At 40.8% G+C, this 20,841-nt stretch overlaps 1 protein-coding gene across 4 annotated transcripts in view; it reads right to left on the bottom strand.

Moving 5' to 3' along the window:
* NFATC1 (nuclear factor of activated T cells 1) overlaps window positions 1-20,841 on the bottom strand; it is a 110,362-nt gene that overhangs the window by 14,728 nt on the left and 74,793 nt on the right. For 2 of the 4 annotated variants that reach the window (XM_063403817.1, XM_063403825.1), the window contains exon 9: window positions 16,627-17,313. In XM_063403817.1, the coding sequence (XP_063259887.1) occupies window positions 16,627-17,313 (687 nt within the window). The remainder of the gene's footprint in view (window positions 1-16,626; window positions 17,314-20,841) is intronic. The other 2 variants (XM_063403834.1, XM_063403841.1) reach the window with 2 other exon arrangements.

Below are 20,841 nucleotides of genomic sequence, written 5' to 3'. Positions count from 1 at the left end.
AACATTTACAGATGTTAACTAGATTGCTAATAGTGTGAGATGTCTGTGGGTGGACATCTTCCTTCTTATCTGCTGTGTCAAAGGGGACAATTTATTTATTAAAACAAGTCCTAAAGATAGTTATTTTTCTGCATTCATCTTTGTGTATGGGGGCGGTGGTTTCTAAACTCCTTGCGGAATGAACAATTTGGAGGTGTTTTTCTTCAGAGTTTTTTTTCTTTTCTTTCTGAAGTCATCTCCAAAGTCAGCCTGATTTAAAAGGTAGTCAGAGTGACTGAAAATGTCTTTGCTAAGCAGATTAAGAAGTATTCTGTCTGAGCTGTAAAATTATAATAAAAAATAATAGTGGTTGTAATAATAATATTATTAATAATAATAATTATAATAACAGTAATAATAATAATAATGATAGAAGTAGTCATGTAAGCTTTCTTCTACAGTGACTTTCCACCACTGTCTTTGGCTGGCACCTCTTGGTAAGTGCTGCTAAAAGCATTTACAGGAGCTACTGGATGGCCAGGGAGGCTGATCTGCTTCAGGTGCACACTAGACATGTGAGGGGGAGAACATGAAAAAGGGATGAAAAACATGTCTCTTGGGAGGCAAAAAGAGGTTTTTTTGGCTGTTGGAGAGGGTGGCAGCCCCAGCTCTGCCATGGAATGCTGCTTCCAGCCAAGCACTCCCCATCCCACATGGCCACATGGAGCATCTCCTTGGTACCCCGCAGGAGGTGATGGCTGAAACACTCCTTCCTAACACACACAGCCAGAGTTGTCTGCCTGGGTCTTTCCCTCCACCTTCCCCCACTTCTCGCTTTTCATTTTCTTTTTTCAACCAGCTTTGATTGGAGCCAGAGGCTGCGGTAAATCAGAGGAATTTCTAGATTTTTCTGAGTGCTGTGAGCTCTCACTGTTTTCCGATACCTACTTCCTGCCATATCTAAAATAACAGCAGCTGCAGGGGCCTGATAGAGAAGAGCTCCAGGGGAGAAATTCTCACAAATGGGGTGGGAACAAAAAAAACCCCAAAAAACCAAACCAAAACAAAAAACCAAAAAAAACCACCAAAAAAACCAACCAACCAACCAAACAAACAAAAAGACCTATTAGGGAGATGATAACACAGAGAGCCAGCATCAGATTCACTGCTGGAGTTGATAGCACCATAGGCTGTGGATGTTGTTGTCAGAAGCAAACAAATCCTGTAAAATGGCCATGGAAATGATAAGTCTCCATGTTTGCTGGGATAACAGAGGTAGCATTATAGCACTTGTCCTATTGTATGGAGTATCATGCCTCGATTAGCTAATGTCTCTGAGGGCCAGATAAGTGAGGATGAATGTCCCGCCCTAGGAACTTTCATGCTTTCTCTTTGGTGTGGCTATCTATGCAGAGATGCAACAGAAATCTTTGTACACATAGAGAAGGGCCCCTCTTTAGAGAAAAACATCACAGAAAGTGGAAAAATGTTGAAATGACATTGTTTTTCATGGAGAACACATGCTGCAGTGTTGTCATTGTCTCATTACAGACCGCATGAACGAGTACAGCCACTCAAGAGACTTTCAAAATGCTCCCACAAAGGAACCTTATATATTTGTATGAGAACTACTCCAGAAGAATGTCTCTGTCCTACTGGTATAAAGGGGGACAGAAACAGACATGGTGCACTCATGCAAAATATACTTACACACCACTCGGTGTGCAAGAACACACTGAGATCTCTGTGAGATCCCTTGCAACTAACACAAACATTGCTTTAAATATCAGCACATCCAAACAATCAAAGTGAGTGTGCTTGAAACGCTGCAGTCAGTGAAATACAGGCAGCATTTCAGGTTATTGTATGTGCCATTAGCCTTAACAAATTAATGTAATTCTGCACTTACTCTGGGAGCTATAACTTGTGTCTGCATCAAGTTTTGGGTCCTGAAATTTGCACCCAATATTAGAGATTTTCATGCCTTATTTCTTTTCAATATCGGATGTTTTAAAAGAGTAATAAGTGAAGGTTATCGTGATTGTGAATTGGAGCTTGATCCAAATAGTGCAGGAGACAACTGAAGAATTCCTACTCACTTCAATGAGCTTTGCATCAAGTTCTTATTAAACACAGACAGACATCTGCAAAGGTAGTATATAAATACGCAATGTACTGCTCTGAAGGCTTGACAGGAAAAAATACCAGTCACTGTATTGTAAACACTATTTTGTTCATTATTCCCAAAAGACCATTTGAAATGTTTTAATGTTGATATGCAAAAGAAGCAAGTAGATGTGTTCTCTTATTTTGCTTGAATTTAGAAGCATGCAAGACTTCCCTGAGGTCAGCAGACTTACTCCGGATTTCCACTACCCAAGCAGGACAAGCATATTTCTGTGTTTACTTCAGTTTGTTGGTTTTAGCGCATATGCATGTGGGTACAGTGTGATCCTGGAGCCCTACCCACTTTCTAGGGAATAGTGGAAAACCATGCACAGGGTTTTAGTAGCAGCTTGCAGTTTTTCTTTTCTAGATTTTAAACTAATTCTCTATAACTAAAAATCTTTGCTTCACTTGAGTACACAGCACAGCTGCCAATTTTTAGTTGTTAAAACAAGATCTTGTTAAGGTACTTGGTTCTTCCCATCCTCAAAAGAGGCTCCTGAAGATATGAACCATATTTGGTTCATGTTCAGGTAATTAAACAAACTGGCCAAGTTTAGACAGACTAGACAATAGTCTGGCAAAAAACCATGAAACTTAAACTAGCTAAACCATTTTTTTAAAAAGTCACCCTTAACAATACAAAGAGAGTGAATTTGTATTCCTGCACAAGTAGAAGTAGTTAGATAATATGAGGCATTGCCTAGTCCTGTTTTAAGCACTGCTATGGCTGTGCTGCATTAGATATGCTTATAGAGTAGTACATTCATAGTAAATTGGGTAAGGAATTTGGGAGTAGGATTAACGAGCTTTCCTTTCACAGCAGACCAGATCAGATCACAGTAGGAGATCAATCTGCAACAATTCCTGACTTTTGTTCAAGAAAAGCGAGCATAGTGAAGGTCAGAGACAGTCTAAAAAACAGCATGGCAATTATTTACTGACATGAGACTGGAAAGAATATCACATGGAGCACAACTTGGACTTTAGACACGTAGGAAAGAATGGTTCATTTTATGCCACTAATCATAGCCAAGGATTAAGATATTTTGGAAAAGCCCTATTATTTCTCATTCTGCAAACCCGGATTTCATTACTGGTAAATCATGAAGTTTATGAAGTCCATTCATACAAATTAATTTCCTTCCCTGATTTCCATTGGCATGTGAGACACAGATACATAACAGAAAGTACAGTTTCTGCAAAAAAAAGAAAAAGATACACAGAAATCTCTGTTAGTACTTAAAAGCAAGGTAATCCCAAGGAAGGATACAGCTAGAAGAATTGCCCCTGCAGCTAGTACATTCATTCTTAAATTTGTTTTGGGTCTGAACAGGTAGAAATCAGTGCAGCTACACTACAATTACATGGAACTATGCTGACTTACTCCAGCTGCCTTTATCAAAAATACCCAAAGGTAAGTTCTCCCATTCATAAGATTCGTAGGATTTCATTTTGCAGCAGCAATGTAAAATCTAGATGTCTTTTCTGTATTACGAGAAATATTATCTACGACCTCTCAGCAAAGAATTCTTACAATCATTTTAGTGTCCCAAGATGTGGGGTTTTCCCCCTCCAGTGGTGTCTTCCCCCCAACAAAAGTTTTTCATATGAAATGTAAATCCATCTTCAGACAACTTTCTAAACACAGATATTTTTCCAAAAATAGGCACAGGGAGGTCATGGCCACATCCCTCAGGGGATCATACACAACAGAAAGCATGATACAGACTCATCTGGCATCACAAGCATCTGCCACCTCCTCCCTGAAGCAGGCTCTTAACTGACAGCAGAGAAATTGTGTTCGTTGCTGCAGAAATCTAGATTTTATTATCAGAGAAACCATAAAAATAGCCTTGAAACATCAAGTATACATCTGGCTGATCTCTGGCTGGCTGACCAAACATTTTTACGGTCACAACTCACACCATGAAACATGGACAGCCCGGTATCTTACCCCCTTCCTCACTAAAATAAATGACAATAGGTTTGCTGAAAATTTCAAAAGCAGATTTTTTTCTGAATATTCATCTAATAACCAAAGAAAAGGTCCATCCATTTGTAGATTTCTTGGCAGGAATTCTGGCATCTCTATCGAAGTCTGCTTACTTTTCATACACTCCTCTGTGCTGAGTGCTTGAATCCAAAATATTCCTTATAATAATAAAGTCTACCCAACAGTTAGCTAATGGGACTGTTATGCAAGGGCAGGCCTTGGTTCCAGCAAAGTAGTTCACGGCAGCAGAAGGTGTTCTGGTTTAAAACGGTGATGTTCCTCAAGACAAAATTCAGTGGAAGGGATTAGAGAGGACTTTTACTTTAGCAGATGATTTTTTTTTCCAGAACTATCCAAGTGATTTTGGTCTGGAAACACTTAAATGTTTTTGATGAGACACCATTCAGTCCAGGTGCTTTTCCTAAGATAATAGTAAATATAGCTTTGGAAATTTCAGCAGATGTTCTGATTTTTCCTAGTTCAAAATTTCTTTTGCTACTACTCTGCCTTTATGTAAATAGCTGACTCTAATTGATTCTTTAATATAGTGATTCATAATCTGTTGCGAATCTTCTGTTAATTTACTTGAGAATCTGTTATTATTTTCCCTGATTTAACACATCCTGTTTTAGAACATGCATCAAAGTTGATGAAAAAAATTTTCATGGCACTTGGATCACATCCTAAATGTAACTTGAATGCCATCTTTCGAAAGTTGCAAAGTAAGGGGATTTCCTGTTTTATTCTTCAGTTGTATATCTTTGAAAGTGAGCTTTTACAAACCCTCAACTGCCTTGTCAAGGTCTGATCACTTCTACTTCTTCTAGCACTGTTTTTTCTGGGTAGTTTCCAACTGGGGAAAAATCAATGGATAATATACTCTTATTTTTCTCTTTTTAACTGAATGCCCTATTACACTCTAAGTCTTAAAACTGATACGGAAATTTCTAACTAAGTTCAGGTGATGGGACTACATTTATTCAAAGACTACTTCCCACCCTTTCATTTTCACCGTATTTCTGAGGGTTTTTTGGTCTCCCTGCAGGAGCTTTCTCAACCCAGTGGCAGCTCTGAAGCCCCTTCCTTGCCCCTTAGAAAACCTGTCTATTGAACATGGAAATAAGCCACGGGGTTATATGAAGGTCCTGCCCTAGGGGAGCTGCCCACCAAACCTTTCCACTTGCAGGCAATGCAGCCATCTCACTGCAGACTGCAGATCAATACAGACAGAAAGGCTCCTCTGCCTTCTCTCCGTGGATCTGTATAAGTTTAAGGAGCACAATGCTCATTTCATCATCTCCTCTCATTTTCCTCTATACTTAAATTATTTGGGGGCAAAGAGAGGTATTCTTTAGACACACTTTTCCATGGCAGTCAAATCCTGGGCTCTTACTACTCATTTGTACTATTTCACTTTTAGACAAACTCCTCTCTCTCTCTCACCAACACTCATCCTTTCATCCTTTCCCCTCTTCTTCCAGAATTCATCTATGCTTTTTTTTGTTTGTTTCAATGGGGATGTTATATTTAACCCTCCTTTCATTTCTCTTTTTCTCAGGCCTTCTTTCACTCTAATTATGTCATCAGGTAGTTTCACAGCTGTGCTTTAAATCTGAAACTTTGAAATGCTTGCTGACCATGCTACAGCTTCATGAGACAGCTTCTATATTATTTTCTTTACTAAGTTTCCCAAATAGAGTGAATGTATATACACACATGCACTTGCCTGTACTTGTCACAAAGGACCCCATTCCCTCATCCCTTCCAATGCTGCAGCCCATGTAGAGCCCCAGCTTTGACTGGGGGTCCTGGAGTCTTGCAACACAGAACTGCCTCTGCCAGCAAGCACACACCAATTAAATGGAGGGCTGTAGCTATCTCTGGAATTGTGCGTTAGCTACTAAAATAGCACCAAGAAACTGCTTTCACATTAGCATGTCCTTCTGGCAAGCCCTTCCTTGACTTCAGCACTACTGGTTCCTCTTTAAGACTTCAGTTTGCCATTGAAATGGCATGAAATATCTGGGATGTCACATGCAAAAAGGAAAGCCTGAACCCTCTAACCCCAAAGACCATGGTCACCTTTACCTCTACAACTCTGACTATGTGCTGAATAGGGCAGAAATCAGCAGTTTGTCTGATAACAATGGAGATTTCGAGGTTCCTACCAAGTGGTGACATCTCATCCAACTGTGAATCTGTGGCTTAAATAGATAGCAGTGTGCTTTTCTGGCCTATAAAGGTCCAGTGCAGGTTTCCAGAAATAGTGGGAGAATTCCTGGAAAGTTTTCTGAAGCAGCCATTGCCCCTGGGTTTGTCTGCTGATGCAAAAAGCATAGTTGTCTCCCTGTGGCTGATGGCACTTTCTGCCCTAGAATCACCTTTTTTCTTTTTCGTCTGTAATGATGTCTTTCCTCATCCTAGCATACTCTCTGTGGGGAAGAAAAAACAAAGAAAAAATACCTGAGAACTCTTTCAAAGTTACCTAGGAGGTCAGGGTCTGGAATAGAACAGCCATCTCCATTTCTGGTGGCCCTTCCAGAGAGATCTTGTGCAGTGTCTGGCTGAGGTACAACTTGGAAAAACTTGGACTCATTACAACACTCTCAAAACTGGAATTTGTGTGGCATCAATTCTAGCAACTTCAAGAAGCTCTAGCCTTTGACTGCTGGGGCCCATGGTTTGTCATGCAGTGGTTAACAGCTAATGAGTCAGGGAAGTTTCTCAGAACAACGAAAACAAAGAGTGTAATTGAAAAAAAACCAGAAGCGGCTTCCCTTTTTATACGGCAAGTTCATACAAAGTCATATTATATTGAGAAGAACATTTGAACCTCCCAGTACTACTGACTCAAAGACATTACTATAAGAAGAAGACGCCTGGAGAAGTTGTTAATGCCTCGTGCAGATGGTCTGAGGTGAAAGGCCTCAAGCCAACAGCTGAGTAGAAGTGCAGCCTGGAGCTTGTGGAACACAAGTCATCACAGAGGAAAAAATATAAGTCAACTAATAGCAAAGAAATTACCAGTCTTCAAAAGAATAACTTTTGAAGTTATTCAAAAGTCTTCTAGTCTTCCAAAAGAATAACTGGATAGCAAAAGCTCAGTTGCCAGCACCATTGACAATCGCAGCCCAGAGGTGAGCAGCAGTATGGAGCTGCAATGGTTCAGGAACTGATTATGCACAACAAAACCTCCAAGGGATGAGCTTTTCCACCTGACCTCAGGTTTCCAAAAGGCTTCACTCAACAGGCATCTGCAGGATTTTCAGAAAAGTCAATTATGAGTACAAGAGACTTAGATCACTCTCACCCACCACAGCTACAAAGCTGTAAAAGAATTAGAACACATTACAAAGTGTTATAGATAATTTCAGACACTTTATCTGCATATAGATTTGCATAAGCATGATAGAAATAAAGGTTAAAATAAATATTCTTCAGTTTGTTATTTTTGGAGGCTTCTCTTGTGACCCAAAATAGTGATTTTTCTACTCCCTAAGTAATCTGCAGAAGATTTTGCTTATGAGGTGACACTGAAACACATATTTTCCCTGAAGCACTAGAAAAGGAACTGACTGCTGCTCCCAGAATACCAAAATGGATTCATAATATCTACAGCAATACCTATTCTGCAACCCCAAAGCTATCACAAAAGTTATGAAATGGAACAGATCTTCGGCGCTAGCTCCCACAGAAATCAAATATCAAAAGCAATCTGGACAGTACAGACATGAAGAGTAAAATCTTGTCTTCTGCATTCTCTTCTGCAGTATGTCTGCAGAAAAGTCAAAATTACGCAGAGAAATCATGTTTTAGTTGTGCAAAGGAAAGGCAAGCGAGGAACATTCTTGCATTTACATTATGAGCTATAACTACATAAGGATCAAAGAATTAATCCCCTAATTATAGATTTGGATAGCCTGTAGCATTGCTTTTTCAAGACTGGTCCAGTGCACATACTGCAATTTATGTGTTCAGGAACAATATGGTTTGAGAGTTTTGACACACTTGCAGCACCATCTCACTCACTTTCTGCTATTTGTCTTGCAGTAGGTTTCATGGTGTGCAAAATGTAGAAGGCCTAAAAGTGAAGCCTGTAAAGGAGACAGAGGGCTGGTCCAGCCCCCTGGTTTGCTGCCAAAGCCAGCCAGGCTGGCCAGCCAGGAACAGGGCTGCAGTTTTCCTACTGTATTTCTTACTCGTGATTGTTCCCAGGTATTTTCAATACCCAGGCTTTGCAGACTTCCTCAGTGACAGAGGAGGAGGGGAACATTTTAGGGTCTGCTTTTTTTCATAAGCTTCCTCCCAGTCTGGTGATAAGGTTGTTGTGGAAGCCCCCTTCGGTTGCAATCAGCATCAGCTCCTCAGGGAGGAGGAAAGACCTGGAGCCAGGTTATCATGCAGCCTGCTCTCTGCAGTGATGGTCAAGACACTATCAGGACCCTGACCCAGCCCCCAGCCGTCCGGCAGACAGAGATGAAACAATGAGTGGTGCAGAAATCTGCTTGGAAAAACTCCCTCTCTGCCTGTCTATCGGGCATGAATACAGCTATTATGTGTGCTTTAACTACCAGCCACGCGCTTGGTCCTTTTCCCAATGAACCCAAAGGGAACAGTGTTATTGACTTAAGTGGGAGCAGAGGCAGGCCCTCCACAGCCTGGGGATCCAGCAGGCTGCCAGTGCCTCTCCAAGAGTGCAGTACATGAAGGCAGGGAGGCTGCTCCCTCTGACACGGATGTGTTTGCTGGGCTGAGCCGCCAGCCCAGCTCTGCGGAGGTGCTGTGGAGGCCTGTGCCGTATTCAGCTCCCTCGAGAAGAGGGGCCTGCTACCACAACTTCCCCACAAATGTTTTGACAGAAGGAGTTCAGGACACAAGAGCATGGAGGCCAAGGCACAAGGCCACACCTAAGCAGCTAATATTGCTCAGCTCAGCAGAAACAATTCAAACAAACAACATATTCCTAAAATAATTTGCATTGGAACAAAGCTTTCTCATGAAGCTTGTGCTTCTGCAAGCCGTGTATTTTCTTTGGCACTGCTCCAGGCTTAAAAGCAGATGTAAAAGTTACCAAGGCTCAGATACAGCAACTTCTCTCTCCCGACTGGCAGGGAAAGCTTCCAGAAAATAACCAACAAAATCTTTACCATTTGGAATGGCAACACTAACAGCCATTGATACAGAAATAGAAGAATGAATTGGGCATGGGAATGAGAAGCAACTTCTTCCAAGTTGCTCTCAGCTGGAAAGAGAGGGGAGTAACACAGTTTCAGACAAACACTTGATAACTCCAAGTGCTAACATGAAGGTGGGTATGCAGACACACATCAACCAAAGGCTGCCTTTTCAACACTGCTTGTTGCAGCTTTGGTCAGCTTCCTCTGCCTTCACAGTGTCTGGCATCACGGAATGGGGCTGGAGCCATTTAGGACTTCTCCAAAGGGACCGGACACTTCCTTGAAAGCCTGAGACTCAAGGAGCTCCCTGGAAATGTAAGTGCTGGCGTTGAAAGAAAACAAAGTTCCCTACTGTATTTCACAGCATACCACAGCTAAGAGGTAGGCAGGTCTGCTCTGTGGGCAACTGCACACCTAGGGCTGCAGAAAACCAGAAAAGACACCTAGTCTGGTCATCTGTGCTTCTGGGGGCTTTCTTCTGGTGGGCCCCCTGGGAGACCCAATTCATCAAACTTGCCAGAAACAGCAAAACGCATTCCCGTGGGTGTGTGGTTTCTTGTAACAGGATCCCCCTCCAACCCAGACGTGCAAGTCCACCGAAGGTCTGACTCGAACGCATTACTTCAGCCCTCCCTTACTCATCGCCTATAATCCAAGCTCCAAATGTTAACGACTCAGCATGTTTTATCACAGTAGCATGTACACTTTCAATCATCATTAGAGACGAGGAGGGTCTAGGCATAGGCACCACGCCAGGTTAAGCAAAACTTTCCATGAGGAAAGCTATTTGTTTTCTCCCAGAGCTGTGAGGCTTAGCCAAGAGGGAGGAAGGGAAAAGCTCACCCAAGCCAAAAGTGTAGACAGTGTTACTGGACTTTGCAGACTACCTGCATGTTGTTCTAATGACATTTGGACTACTGGAAATCACTAGGTGAACTCAGGAGTTTTCAAAGGCATAACTGTGGCAGAAGCAGACTAAACTTAACGCCTCAAGAGTCAATTGCTTTAATCATGAAGCTGAGATGTATGAAAAAGGATACATTTCAACGAAAGAATAATTCTGTCTGCTATGGTTCCTGTTCAAATAAACTATATCACCAAACCACGTGCATTTCCAGAATATAGAGGAGTCAAAAAAGAACATATGGTTTAGACACAAAAAACTTTCATATATACTGTATAGGAGATATATGGACTTGTCAGACATCTAACGGTTCAATACTGTAAGCAATTCATGGGAATGACATTAGCAATAGCTCATATTACATCCAGGAGTTACAGCTTTTACTGCAAAAGTTATATTTAAAAGAGCCATATTTAAAATGAAATGGCTGGCAGGACTGCAGCTTTCAGTAACACTTTACCTGTGGTTTTGCCACTTTTACATACTTATTGGTGGCTTAATACTCCCAATTTACCTTTTCAGAGTAAAATACAAGTTGCAATGAGTGCATTCATTGGCATGGCGCTATAAAACTCACAGCTGTGCTAAGACAATCACAAGAACAAAAGCCTCCTTGTTTTAAAAAAGATGATTATGTGCTTCTAATACTTTCTGCTAGCCACATATCCAAACATCAGATACCTTTGTTTATGGCCTGTGTATTTTCATCTTACTATGCAAAGATTTATAGATCTGATCAAGTCAAGATCAGGATAGAGACCTTTATGAAAACATTCATGTGGAGAGGAGGACGCTGAATTAATACACAAAACTTCAGACAAGAGATCTGTCTTTCAGATACTGTTATTTCAGTTCTGGCTCTTACATAGGACTTAGGACACTCTGGAAAACTTTTTTTCAACAGCATGTGGAACTCTGGCCTCATGACCAGAAATGGGAGTGTGCTCCTGATTTCAACAAGGCTGCCACTGCATCTCCAAAGTTGAGATTAGAAGCCAGGTCTTCAGGACTCAAGCACTGATTAATCAAGTACCTTGATTAAAGAACCCTCCAGGATACTGCTTTGCTTTCAATTAAAAAAACTGCTTTTGTAAAGTTTTGTGCATTAATATAACAAATGGGATTCCAGAATGTACAATACACCTTAAAATCTGCTGAGAATATAAGTCATACAGTTTTTACTGCTGGTACCAATGTGTTTCCCCCTTGCTTTTTTCAAAATAGCTTCATTTTCATCTGCAATGAAAACTACATTCTTTGATGTTTTTAACAGCAGGAAATTTCACAAATGAGTGTCATTCTGCTGCAGGTAAAATATCTAATAGTTTGTGGGAGTGCCAGTTACAACCTGAAAAACATTTCTTGGCATCATCCATCCTGGTGAAATGAAAGACTTGGAGCTCAGTTCTGTGTTCCACACAGGCTACACTAGGTCCAGGAAAAGGAAATGGGGATGAGGAAGGTGATTTCAAGTCACCTACAGCATCTCCTGTTGAGAGCCTGGCCAGTTCCCAGATGCCTTGACATCAGGAAAGCTGTGTGACCTTCCACTTTCCCGCCTCTGGGTTTGGGTTTCTTCTACCACTAAGAAAGGCAGTTAAAACTCTGAAAATTTGTCTGAGCTGCCCTAGTTGACAGAAAAGAAGGAGGATTAGTTCAAGAGCAGACTAACAACTTTTGATCCAAGTTCTAGTCAGATAACTGCAGAAAGAGGCACACTCAAAATACAAATATAAATATAAATATAAATATAAATATAAATGTAAATGTAAATGTAAATGTAAATGTAAATGTAAATGTAAATGTAAATATAAATATAAATATAAATATAAATATAAATATAAATATAAATATAAATATAAATATAAATCTGTCAAATATATAAATTAGGTAAATTTTCACATCTGTTTCAAGGAATCTGGAAGAATTCTCATCAGCTTGTAGTTTCCCCAAACTATCCATCTCTTTGGGCAATAATAATTCCACTTCATATCTCAAAGGGCTGTATAGCAGACACATCAATACCTAAATAACAAGTATTTTCTTAAAAGAAATTGCAGCATGGACTTGTACTAAAGAGGTCCCTCCAGCCTGCCTGCCTAATGATTTTCCATGAGCTCCAGCACCCACCCTAGCACCCACACTCCTCCCAGGTTAGATCTGAAAGGCAAACATCACTTAACTTTCACTGCCTAGGGCAGGAATGGCTCATGCACATGGAGACACCGTCAATCCCAGCATCACCAACAGGGTGCCCCAGTGTCCTGCAGATATCTGCAAGAGCTCCTGGTGCAGAGGACAGGAGACACTTCCTCTCCCCCTGCAAAGGACCATGGACTCTTGCAGAGGACCAAAACCAGGCATAAATGCCACAATTTCAACGACTTTTAATCACATTTTCCTGTGAAAGCAGCACAGGCAGTCAGCCATAATCTTTGCTATGAGGCTGAACTCAAAATGATTTGAAACGGGTGCTGGTATCCAAGCCAGATACCTTTCAGTATCAAGAGCATAGCCATAATATATCAGGTATCACTTTACGGTTTGAGTTTTAAATACGTTCTATATGTGGAATCATATATTCACATACTGAAATGGACAGCACATTTAATGAGTAGCCCAGATGGCTACTGTAGATTTTGATTTAAAATAAGATTGCCAAGACCAGAATTTACTTGCAAAATGGAATTCTCTTCATTTGCTCCCTTTATATTACTTCAGCTACCCACCTTTACCAATGCAGAAAGATGTCATATAAAGGATCTCTATTTATATAAATTCATTGACTGTTTTTTTCCATCTATATTTTGCAGTGTAAATGATCTATATTTGGACATATTCCAGAACTAAAGGAATGAATATTACTTTGAACTCATAAGCTGAAACCAAAAGATTTCTGCTTATACTGACCCAAAACTGCTCTATGTATATTAGATACCTAAATCAAATCTCCCTGCAGTGGTAAACAAGCAACCAAATTTTAATCAGTTATAATCTGGGAAAATAAATCGGCTCTTTTGTTTTTCTGGTAGTCCCCTAAGTATCTTAGATATCAATACCTCACACTTAAACACTTTTAGATAAAACTGATGTATTAAATAGGTACAAGATGCTGTGAAGATATTTATTAAAATGAGCAATGTTTTGAGAATTTAATTTTTAATGTCATTAAAATATTTCATTAATCATGGCTGAGGAAAAGAGTGTTATATTCAGAGTAGCAGGCAAGGAAAGCAGTTATGTACACTTGACCAGTCTCTGGCTTTCATATTGTTCACAACTGCTACAGATACTCCACCCACTCCTCCAACAAGAACACTTAGAGGGGGATATATTACTAATTAAAAATGGTGACACCTTCAAAAAGCTCCTATTTGAAAAAAAAGTCAGGCACATGGAAAAATGAGTTGCTCCTATTTGGTACTAGCCACTCGCCAAAACTCACGGTCCCTTGTTCCACTGTTATAGTCAGAGGTGTGAATGAAACAGTACCAGGCACAAAGGTGCTGCGTACCTGCTTTGCCTTCTCCGTGCTGATCTCAGTCAGCAGCACACCCTGTGACACCAGGAGCAGCCACGGGTGGTTTCCAGGCAGTCACCAGAGTGGCCAAACTGCCCTTTGAGACTGTGCGACATCTCCCTTCCATACCTGACAGGTGAGCACGAGAAGGGGATTTTTAACCAAAACAGGACGAGTGATTAGATAGTTGCTCAGGAAGATAAGATCACATCAGAATTGCCTTCAATTCACACTTGCTCTGGCCTATTGGTGGACTTCTGCCACCCAGAGTGACCCTGCAGTACCCCTCGGCCCACAGCACAGGCTTCTTTCCCCCCTCTCAAGGGCTGGATCAGCTGCTGGATGTGGTTCCATGAGCTGACCCAACAGAAAACTGAAAATGTGGATTTTGCTATTTTGAGCAGGCTAATTTCCCATTAGCCTGCTCTGTTGCTCCACAACTGATATGACTTGAAGGAAGCAGCAAGAACATGTGACAGAGCAAGATGGATTGAGGCCACCCTTTCCATAGGAGCCTGCAGTTCCATCAGATTAAATGTAATGTGAAACCAATGTCTGCAGTGGTGGTGAAAATGCTGCCTTCATGAAATGCATATATAGCATACAGCATATACCTAAACAGGCTTCCAGCCTGAGTCACAGCTTCATGCTCCTGTGCTGCATGTCTGAAGCATGCCAGGACTCTGCATGGTTTGAACAAGGTGTCTTGGCCAGCGCCAATCCAACAAGAAACACTTCCTGCCTTTAGCCCCTCATCCAGATACTGAGACAAATATAAAGCAGGAAATAGTCCACTTCAGATACACACAGAGCGGATGATCTTTTCTTCAGGCAGTGAGATAAAGTTTTGATAGAAAAAGGCAGCTCATGTGGGTTGAGCTCCATCAGTGTGACCCTTGAGACAAACCTAAAGATCATTTTAGCCATTTCTGATTGACCCCCTTGGAGGCAACTGGTGGTATTTAATTTATTGAACTACAAAGGCTTAGGTTTCTTCCTATTATATACTGTTATCAGGACTGCTATGTCTTTCTTGGTCTAGAGCTCTTGTGGTCAGCCACAGAATGATTTTGAAAGCCTACTGGATGCCAAAGGGAAGTATATCTGGATTTGGCTAGCTGAAGAGATCTTCAAAGTCAACCTCAAGTATCAGTGCAGATGTGCATGGTGGCTAGCTGCAATTAGTTCTGGTCATCTGTAGAGGACTGGTGTGCATGTTTGTCCAGGGGAGAGCGATGGAACAGAAATGAGGTTAAAGGCTATGCTTTGTCAGAGAGAATGATGATTGCTGAAAATACTAAAACCTCTCTATCAGACCACATGGGAAAGAAGTTCCTCTGTTCCTCCATGAGAAACCTAAAGCAGACATGGCTGAGGAGCTTCATTCACCCTTCATCCCTGAGACACAGTCCTATCTCTCAAGTAGGGATCCAGCCAAAGGCAGCTTTCATGGTTCTGTCAGAGAAGAGGTTATTGGATTTTTGAGAGGTAAAGAAGGAAGGCTGACCCTTTCTTGTGCTTTTCTACAAAAGACAGCTACACTCTAGGTTTAGATTTATCTAAATTCTCCTCCTTACACAGATAATTTCTGGTTTTTCTCAAGCCCAAAATTCTGGCATGGCTTTTTTTGGCTGGTGTACAGTTCTCATTCAGCTTGTTGAAATCATTCTCCTTGCAGCACAGGTAAGTGATAAAAATGCACACTGTATGAAGAAAATCTTGTCAAAAAGATGTGTTGTGCAAAACTAGTGACCTTAACTCCTAATTAGGAAAAGTTCCCTAGACCTCTCTATCATGTAACCAATAACAACTTCTGTTAAGAAAAATAATTTTCCTAGAGTTGAAAAGCAAAGAGCTGCTACTCAGGCTCCAAAAAATTAATTTGCAATCCTAATTCAGTGAGTAGCATGCTGTTTACAATAGAATGACAAAATGTCCTTTTTTAAAAAAAACAGAGCAATGAATTGTCCTTAAATTCTCCCTGAAGGACAATAACATTCAGATGTTCCCTGGCATCAATTAGTTTCAATGCAGCCGTTTAAGTGGCATTTCTTCTTCAACTAGCATGGTATGTTATATAAAGATATGTGGCTACTGGAAGGGAACTCACATCCTGCATTAAGGTAAGGGTCCAGAATACTACTGGGAGACTTAGCAGCAAATGCTAAATGGCAGTTCAGTAAGGTCACATAACCAAATTCCATGTTATCCCTTTTATTATATTCAACTAATAAATATTTGAGAACTAGGGTCTTACAAGTTTATCATAGCATTTCAACTTTTTGGGACTGCATGGAGAATATATATGTATACAGAATCTTACAAAACCAGAAAAAAAGAAAAAAGAAAAGAAAAAGCAGCAGCAAGCCCCAATAAAAAAGGGGGGAAAAAAGGTAGTCTTAACATCAGATGCAAATAGATTGAAAAGTGATGTTGAAAGATTCGCCTCCATTTTTAGTTTGAACCTTTTCAACTGAAGTAGAGAAGTATAACATTTAGTTTCAGTGAAGAGATTTGCACATCAGACGTTTCACTGCATTATGAATGGGGCAATGTTAAATATGTTGTCACTGCAGCTCTTCAGGTCACTTGCACGGGCGTAAGCCAAGAACATACAGTTAAGATTATTACCACATAGCTATTGGTCATGCAGCTAGAGCTCTATGCTAACTAACAACATTTAATGCTTACATAATGTGGTTTCATTATTGCAAATGAAATGAAGGTGTCCTTTCCTGTAAAAAGACAATTCGAGCAAAGTCTGCACCTTTCCACCAGGCTATAACTGGAACTTTTTCCACCAGGATTCAAAAGAAGGGGAGGTTAAGGGAACTCACTGATAGAGCAACATGGTGAACGCAAACCTGTGCTGTGGAAGACTTACCATCATCCAGGTACATCTGGTCCAATTCCTCAGGTTCTCGCTTGATCGTTACAGCAATAGGGGCCAAATTATGATTACTTTCCTCATGCAACTCTGGCAATGACAGTGGTTGGGTTGTTGGAGACTCATTTCTGTGAACCTTCGGCAGTTGCTGCTGCTGTTGACCCATTATGGATGAGTGAGTTGGACTGCAGGACTGCAAATAGGTTGGCTCTTGGGTAACAGATGGAACTGGAGAAGAGGGACTGTTGGGATAGAGTGTTTGTTGATAACCAAGGGGACAGCTACTGCTCAGATGTTGACTCACCTGCGGCTGCAGCATGACGTGAGATGATTGCTCAGGGGAGCTTGGGTGCACAACTATAGACCTTGGCACTTCCTGTATGGTGGGGACACCTCCAGCGGGCTGCTGAAGTCCGAGGTGACTGTGGCCTGGGTTGGGGATGCACTTGTACGGAGAGGACGAAAGGTCGTGCAGCTTGGAGCTTGCGTTGGGAGAAGGTGACAACACGGCGTTTCTCTGCTGACAGGAGGCAAAGCCGGCCACAAGGCACGAACCAGGATCAGGGGGCATCATGATCTGCTGACTGTAGTATGGTTTAGAGAGAGGGCTTAAGCCTTGGTTCATTGGTCCACAGGTTTGAGCAGGCTCATAGTCATCTGTGGGTTCTGTTTTTATAATTGGAACTGTTAAAAGAAAAAAGGTTTTAAATAAACATGAGTTGCGTATTGGTATGATCAAGTTGGCTTGTGGCTAGGATACCCTTTGCAAAACAAACAACGTTGTGAATAAGACTCTGTGTGTCTTTTGCCTAGTTCTCCCACCCTATAAAAAAAATGAATGAGTCATCAGCACAAGAAAGTCACAGCTGGTTCTAATATTGAAAAAGACTATTTTCTTTGGACTCTCCTCCAGCACTAATGTGCTATAAAAATCTATTTGCAAATAGCTGTGCTTCAGTGGAAGCTTTGGACCCAAGGGCTCCATGGATTTGTAGTAATCAAGGCAAGAATTTTAACTTGGATAGAACTACTGCATTTCTACAGCTACCGATGGCCCATTTGATAAATGTCTGTACACGCAGTAAACTGGAGCATAATAAGGTAGAGATGGGGCTTTTCAATGAAAATAAAGAGTTCAATGAAAATAAAGTTGCAAAGATACATGTCAGTGCTACATATAAGAAGTTTTCAACTATGGGGATATTTTTGAAAGAGTAGGATCTGATTTATTTAGTTTTTTACATACTGCATTTGATTTTTGCTAATGCCAGCTCCTTACAAATGCTAGTCAGTCTCTGGCTAACAAGAAAAACTGACTCCTGTTCTAGACCTCTGCTTGCTCTACCCACTGTCCCAAACGATGCCCTAATTGAGCTGTCATATCTCTAAAAACTTCCAGAATGTGGACAGAAATGATTGTCAGTGAGCATCAACTCAGTCATGACAAATCCAGAGCTGCTTTCTAAAACCAGAGAAGAAAGATTCTTTCTCAAATTGAAATGTCTTTTCTTTTGCTTTCTCTCTCAAATCAAAGAGAGGTGTCTTTGAAGCTTCTACAACAGATGCAGTGCACAGGTAAAACTCACCCACTTTCTCTAACAGGAAAATTACAAATAATAGAGTCAAGCTAGACTGTTGATGTATTTTTTTCTAGACAGGTGAAACTCTAATGCATATAATAATCAAGTATGGATGGGTAATGGCATTTATCTTCTTTCTAAAAAATTTCTGGTGACACCAGAGAATATTTTTCATAATATTCTAATAACCAACCCACTGTGGCATCAAATTAATAATGAAACATCTTTTCACAACTCAGCTCAGATACATGTGTGTTGCCTGAGTGTCACTGACTGTATTTTTATTTGGATGTGTTTTACAAAACCCTTACACATTGTCCAGCCATTTATTGTGTTTGTGTATGAGTCTTTTTGAGCCCCCTAAAACACACGTGTCCATCTGTACATATAAAACCTCTTTTAGCACTCACAGATTTCGGTGGTGGTGAATGCACTTTACTACCCCTGTTTTACAGTCCCCGAGCCCCTTGTTAACTTTGTTCCTTTTATGTTCTTTTACATGTAGATGCTTGCAACACTTGTTTTAAGATTTCTAGCACCCTAGTAAAACGAGGTCTATATATGGAACAGATGCACAGGTGCTGCTCAAGACAAATACGCTAGGTGTGATGGGCTGTCACTGGATCTTATTTTCACCAGCTTGTGTGCTGCACACTGGCTAGCAGGGCTACTCATGCACTTGGTTGCAGAGGAGCAGATTCCAGGTTCAGTGACAGCTTTACAAAACCATTATCCCACCTTTTAGGAAAATGCAAGACTGAAGAAACACACCTAGATAAACACAGCAACTCAGATATTGTAAGAAAATACCTTTAACAAGTTCCTGAGCTAGCGAATATTCTCACATGTTTTATATTAGGTTCACTAACCACAGCACAGCTGGAAATATGATGGTTGTTGAACACTGAATTTTCCCAATATATCACTGTTATAGAAACACCTGTGCTAAATAATTCCAAGCTCAACCACTGGCAATAGAACTCCAATAAACCCTGGAGTTGTCTGACTTGTTATAACCTAAGGAAGGGTAATAGCCCTGGTGGCAGGCAGGCTGGAGGCTTTACAGAAGGCAGGTTCCTGATTTCAGGCTGGCTTTTCATTGTAGCTCTTCTGCTGCACACCTTTGCTACCTGGTGCACCAAGTACTTTTTTGTCACTTCAGTGTGAGTTTTTTCTTTACAAAAGCAATACTATGGGGTCTATTTGGATGTATGACTAGTGATCATGAATATTTGGAATCTCTTTTTGTATGTTGCTACACTGAAATACGCATACTGCAGCCAATGGAGGACCACCAGTAAGTCCTGCTCTGCACCAGACTGATGGGTGGGAGGGACTCTATTCGACACCTGTTAGTCCAAAAACTCAGAGATGGTGACAGCAACCAAAGACACTCCTGGTGCCTACAAATTCAGAGGGAAAACAGAGACTGGTCAGGGCTAGTCAAGGTTGTTTTGCTTTGAACTAATACTTATGGGCATCAGTTATTTCATGTTATGAGAAACAAACTGTCTTTAAATGGACAAATATACCTGCATTTATGCTTAGAGTTGCCTAAACTTGCTCAACTCAACTGTTTTTGTACCCTCTATAATGCGTTTTTTCAACACAATAAAAAAAGTCAGCCCCTGCTCAATATCATATATTTTGTTTGTATGCTAATCTCATCACTAGAATAAGTATAGCACCGGACGACAGGAAAAGCATTCCTACTAAAATGGTGAAGGGATTTGTATCTGGCTTTTCTGTGTTTTGCCAGCTGCATAGCCATTAACTCTGTGCAGAGTGAGTGTGAGCATCATACAGACTGGGATGGCAGCCACCTAATCCTCTTTAAAAAAACGCAGATGTCTTCATGAGGTACCAGTTTGGAGAAGGAAGGTCTGTAGGATTTTTTTTTTTAACATGAAGAAACAATTACTAATGATTCAGATGATCTGGAATCAGACCTGTAAAGCTCAGCATGTCAGAAGACATTAATATTCCTCCTTCCAGCCAGATCTCAATTTTAGTATTTTACATGAATAACTGTAGTACTTGATTTTTAGAGGATACAGCACCACAAATTTCTACATTACATCAGTTAATGGTTTATTTATGCTACTCTCTCCTATTACCTGGCTCTCCCCAGTCTATGTATCTTCAACAGAGTAACAAAGGCCAAAAATCTTTGCCAACGTTTTTGTAGGCAAACTCAACTCAAACTGCCTGTGGGTCTGATCTGAAAATACTCTGATAGTGTCAAAAGTTGGTGTAAATCACCTTATATTCTTTCTCTGAAAGGGCAACTTTTTTCTTCCACTTTTCAAAGGACTTTAGAGGGCCTGAAGTAAGAGCTATGGGTATTTCAAGGCACACCTCCCCAAACCTATGCAGGAACAGCCTGTAACTGTACTCATTTACCATCACAATGTCTGTGGTGTTACTCAAACACTGTCATGAGGCTACAAGGAACTAACACACCCTCACCCACTGTCTCACTGACTTCTGAGGGACTGAGATATTCAGCTGGGGTGGGCAATTGCGCCTGACTCAGAACAGGATACAAACCTTAGTACCCACCTTCACTATTTTCTCCTAGATAGGAAAATCATAGAATACCCTGACTTGGAAGGGACCCTCAAGGATCAAG

The sequence above is a fragment of the Prinia subflava genome, chromosome 1 (genome assembly GCF_021018805.1).
Source record: "Prinia subflava isolate CZ2003 ecotype Zambia chromosome 1, Cam_Psub_1.2, whole genome shotgun sequence".
NCBI classification, from domain to species: domain Eukaryota; kingdom Metazoa; phylum Chordata; class Aves; order Passeriformes; family Cisticolidae; genus Prinia; species Prinia subflava.
The sequence above is the reverse complement of the archived record's forward strand: the minus strand, read 5'-3'. Positions and strand labels throughout refer to the sequence as shown.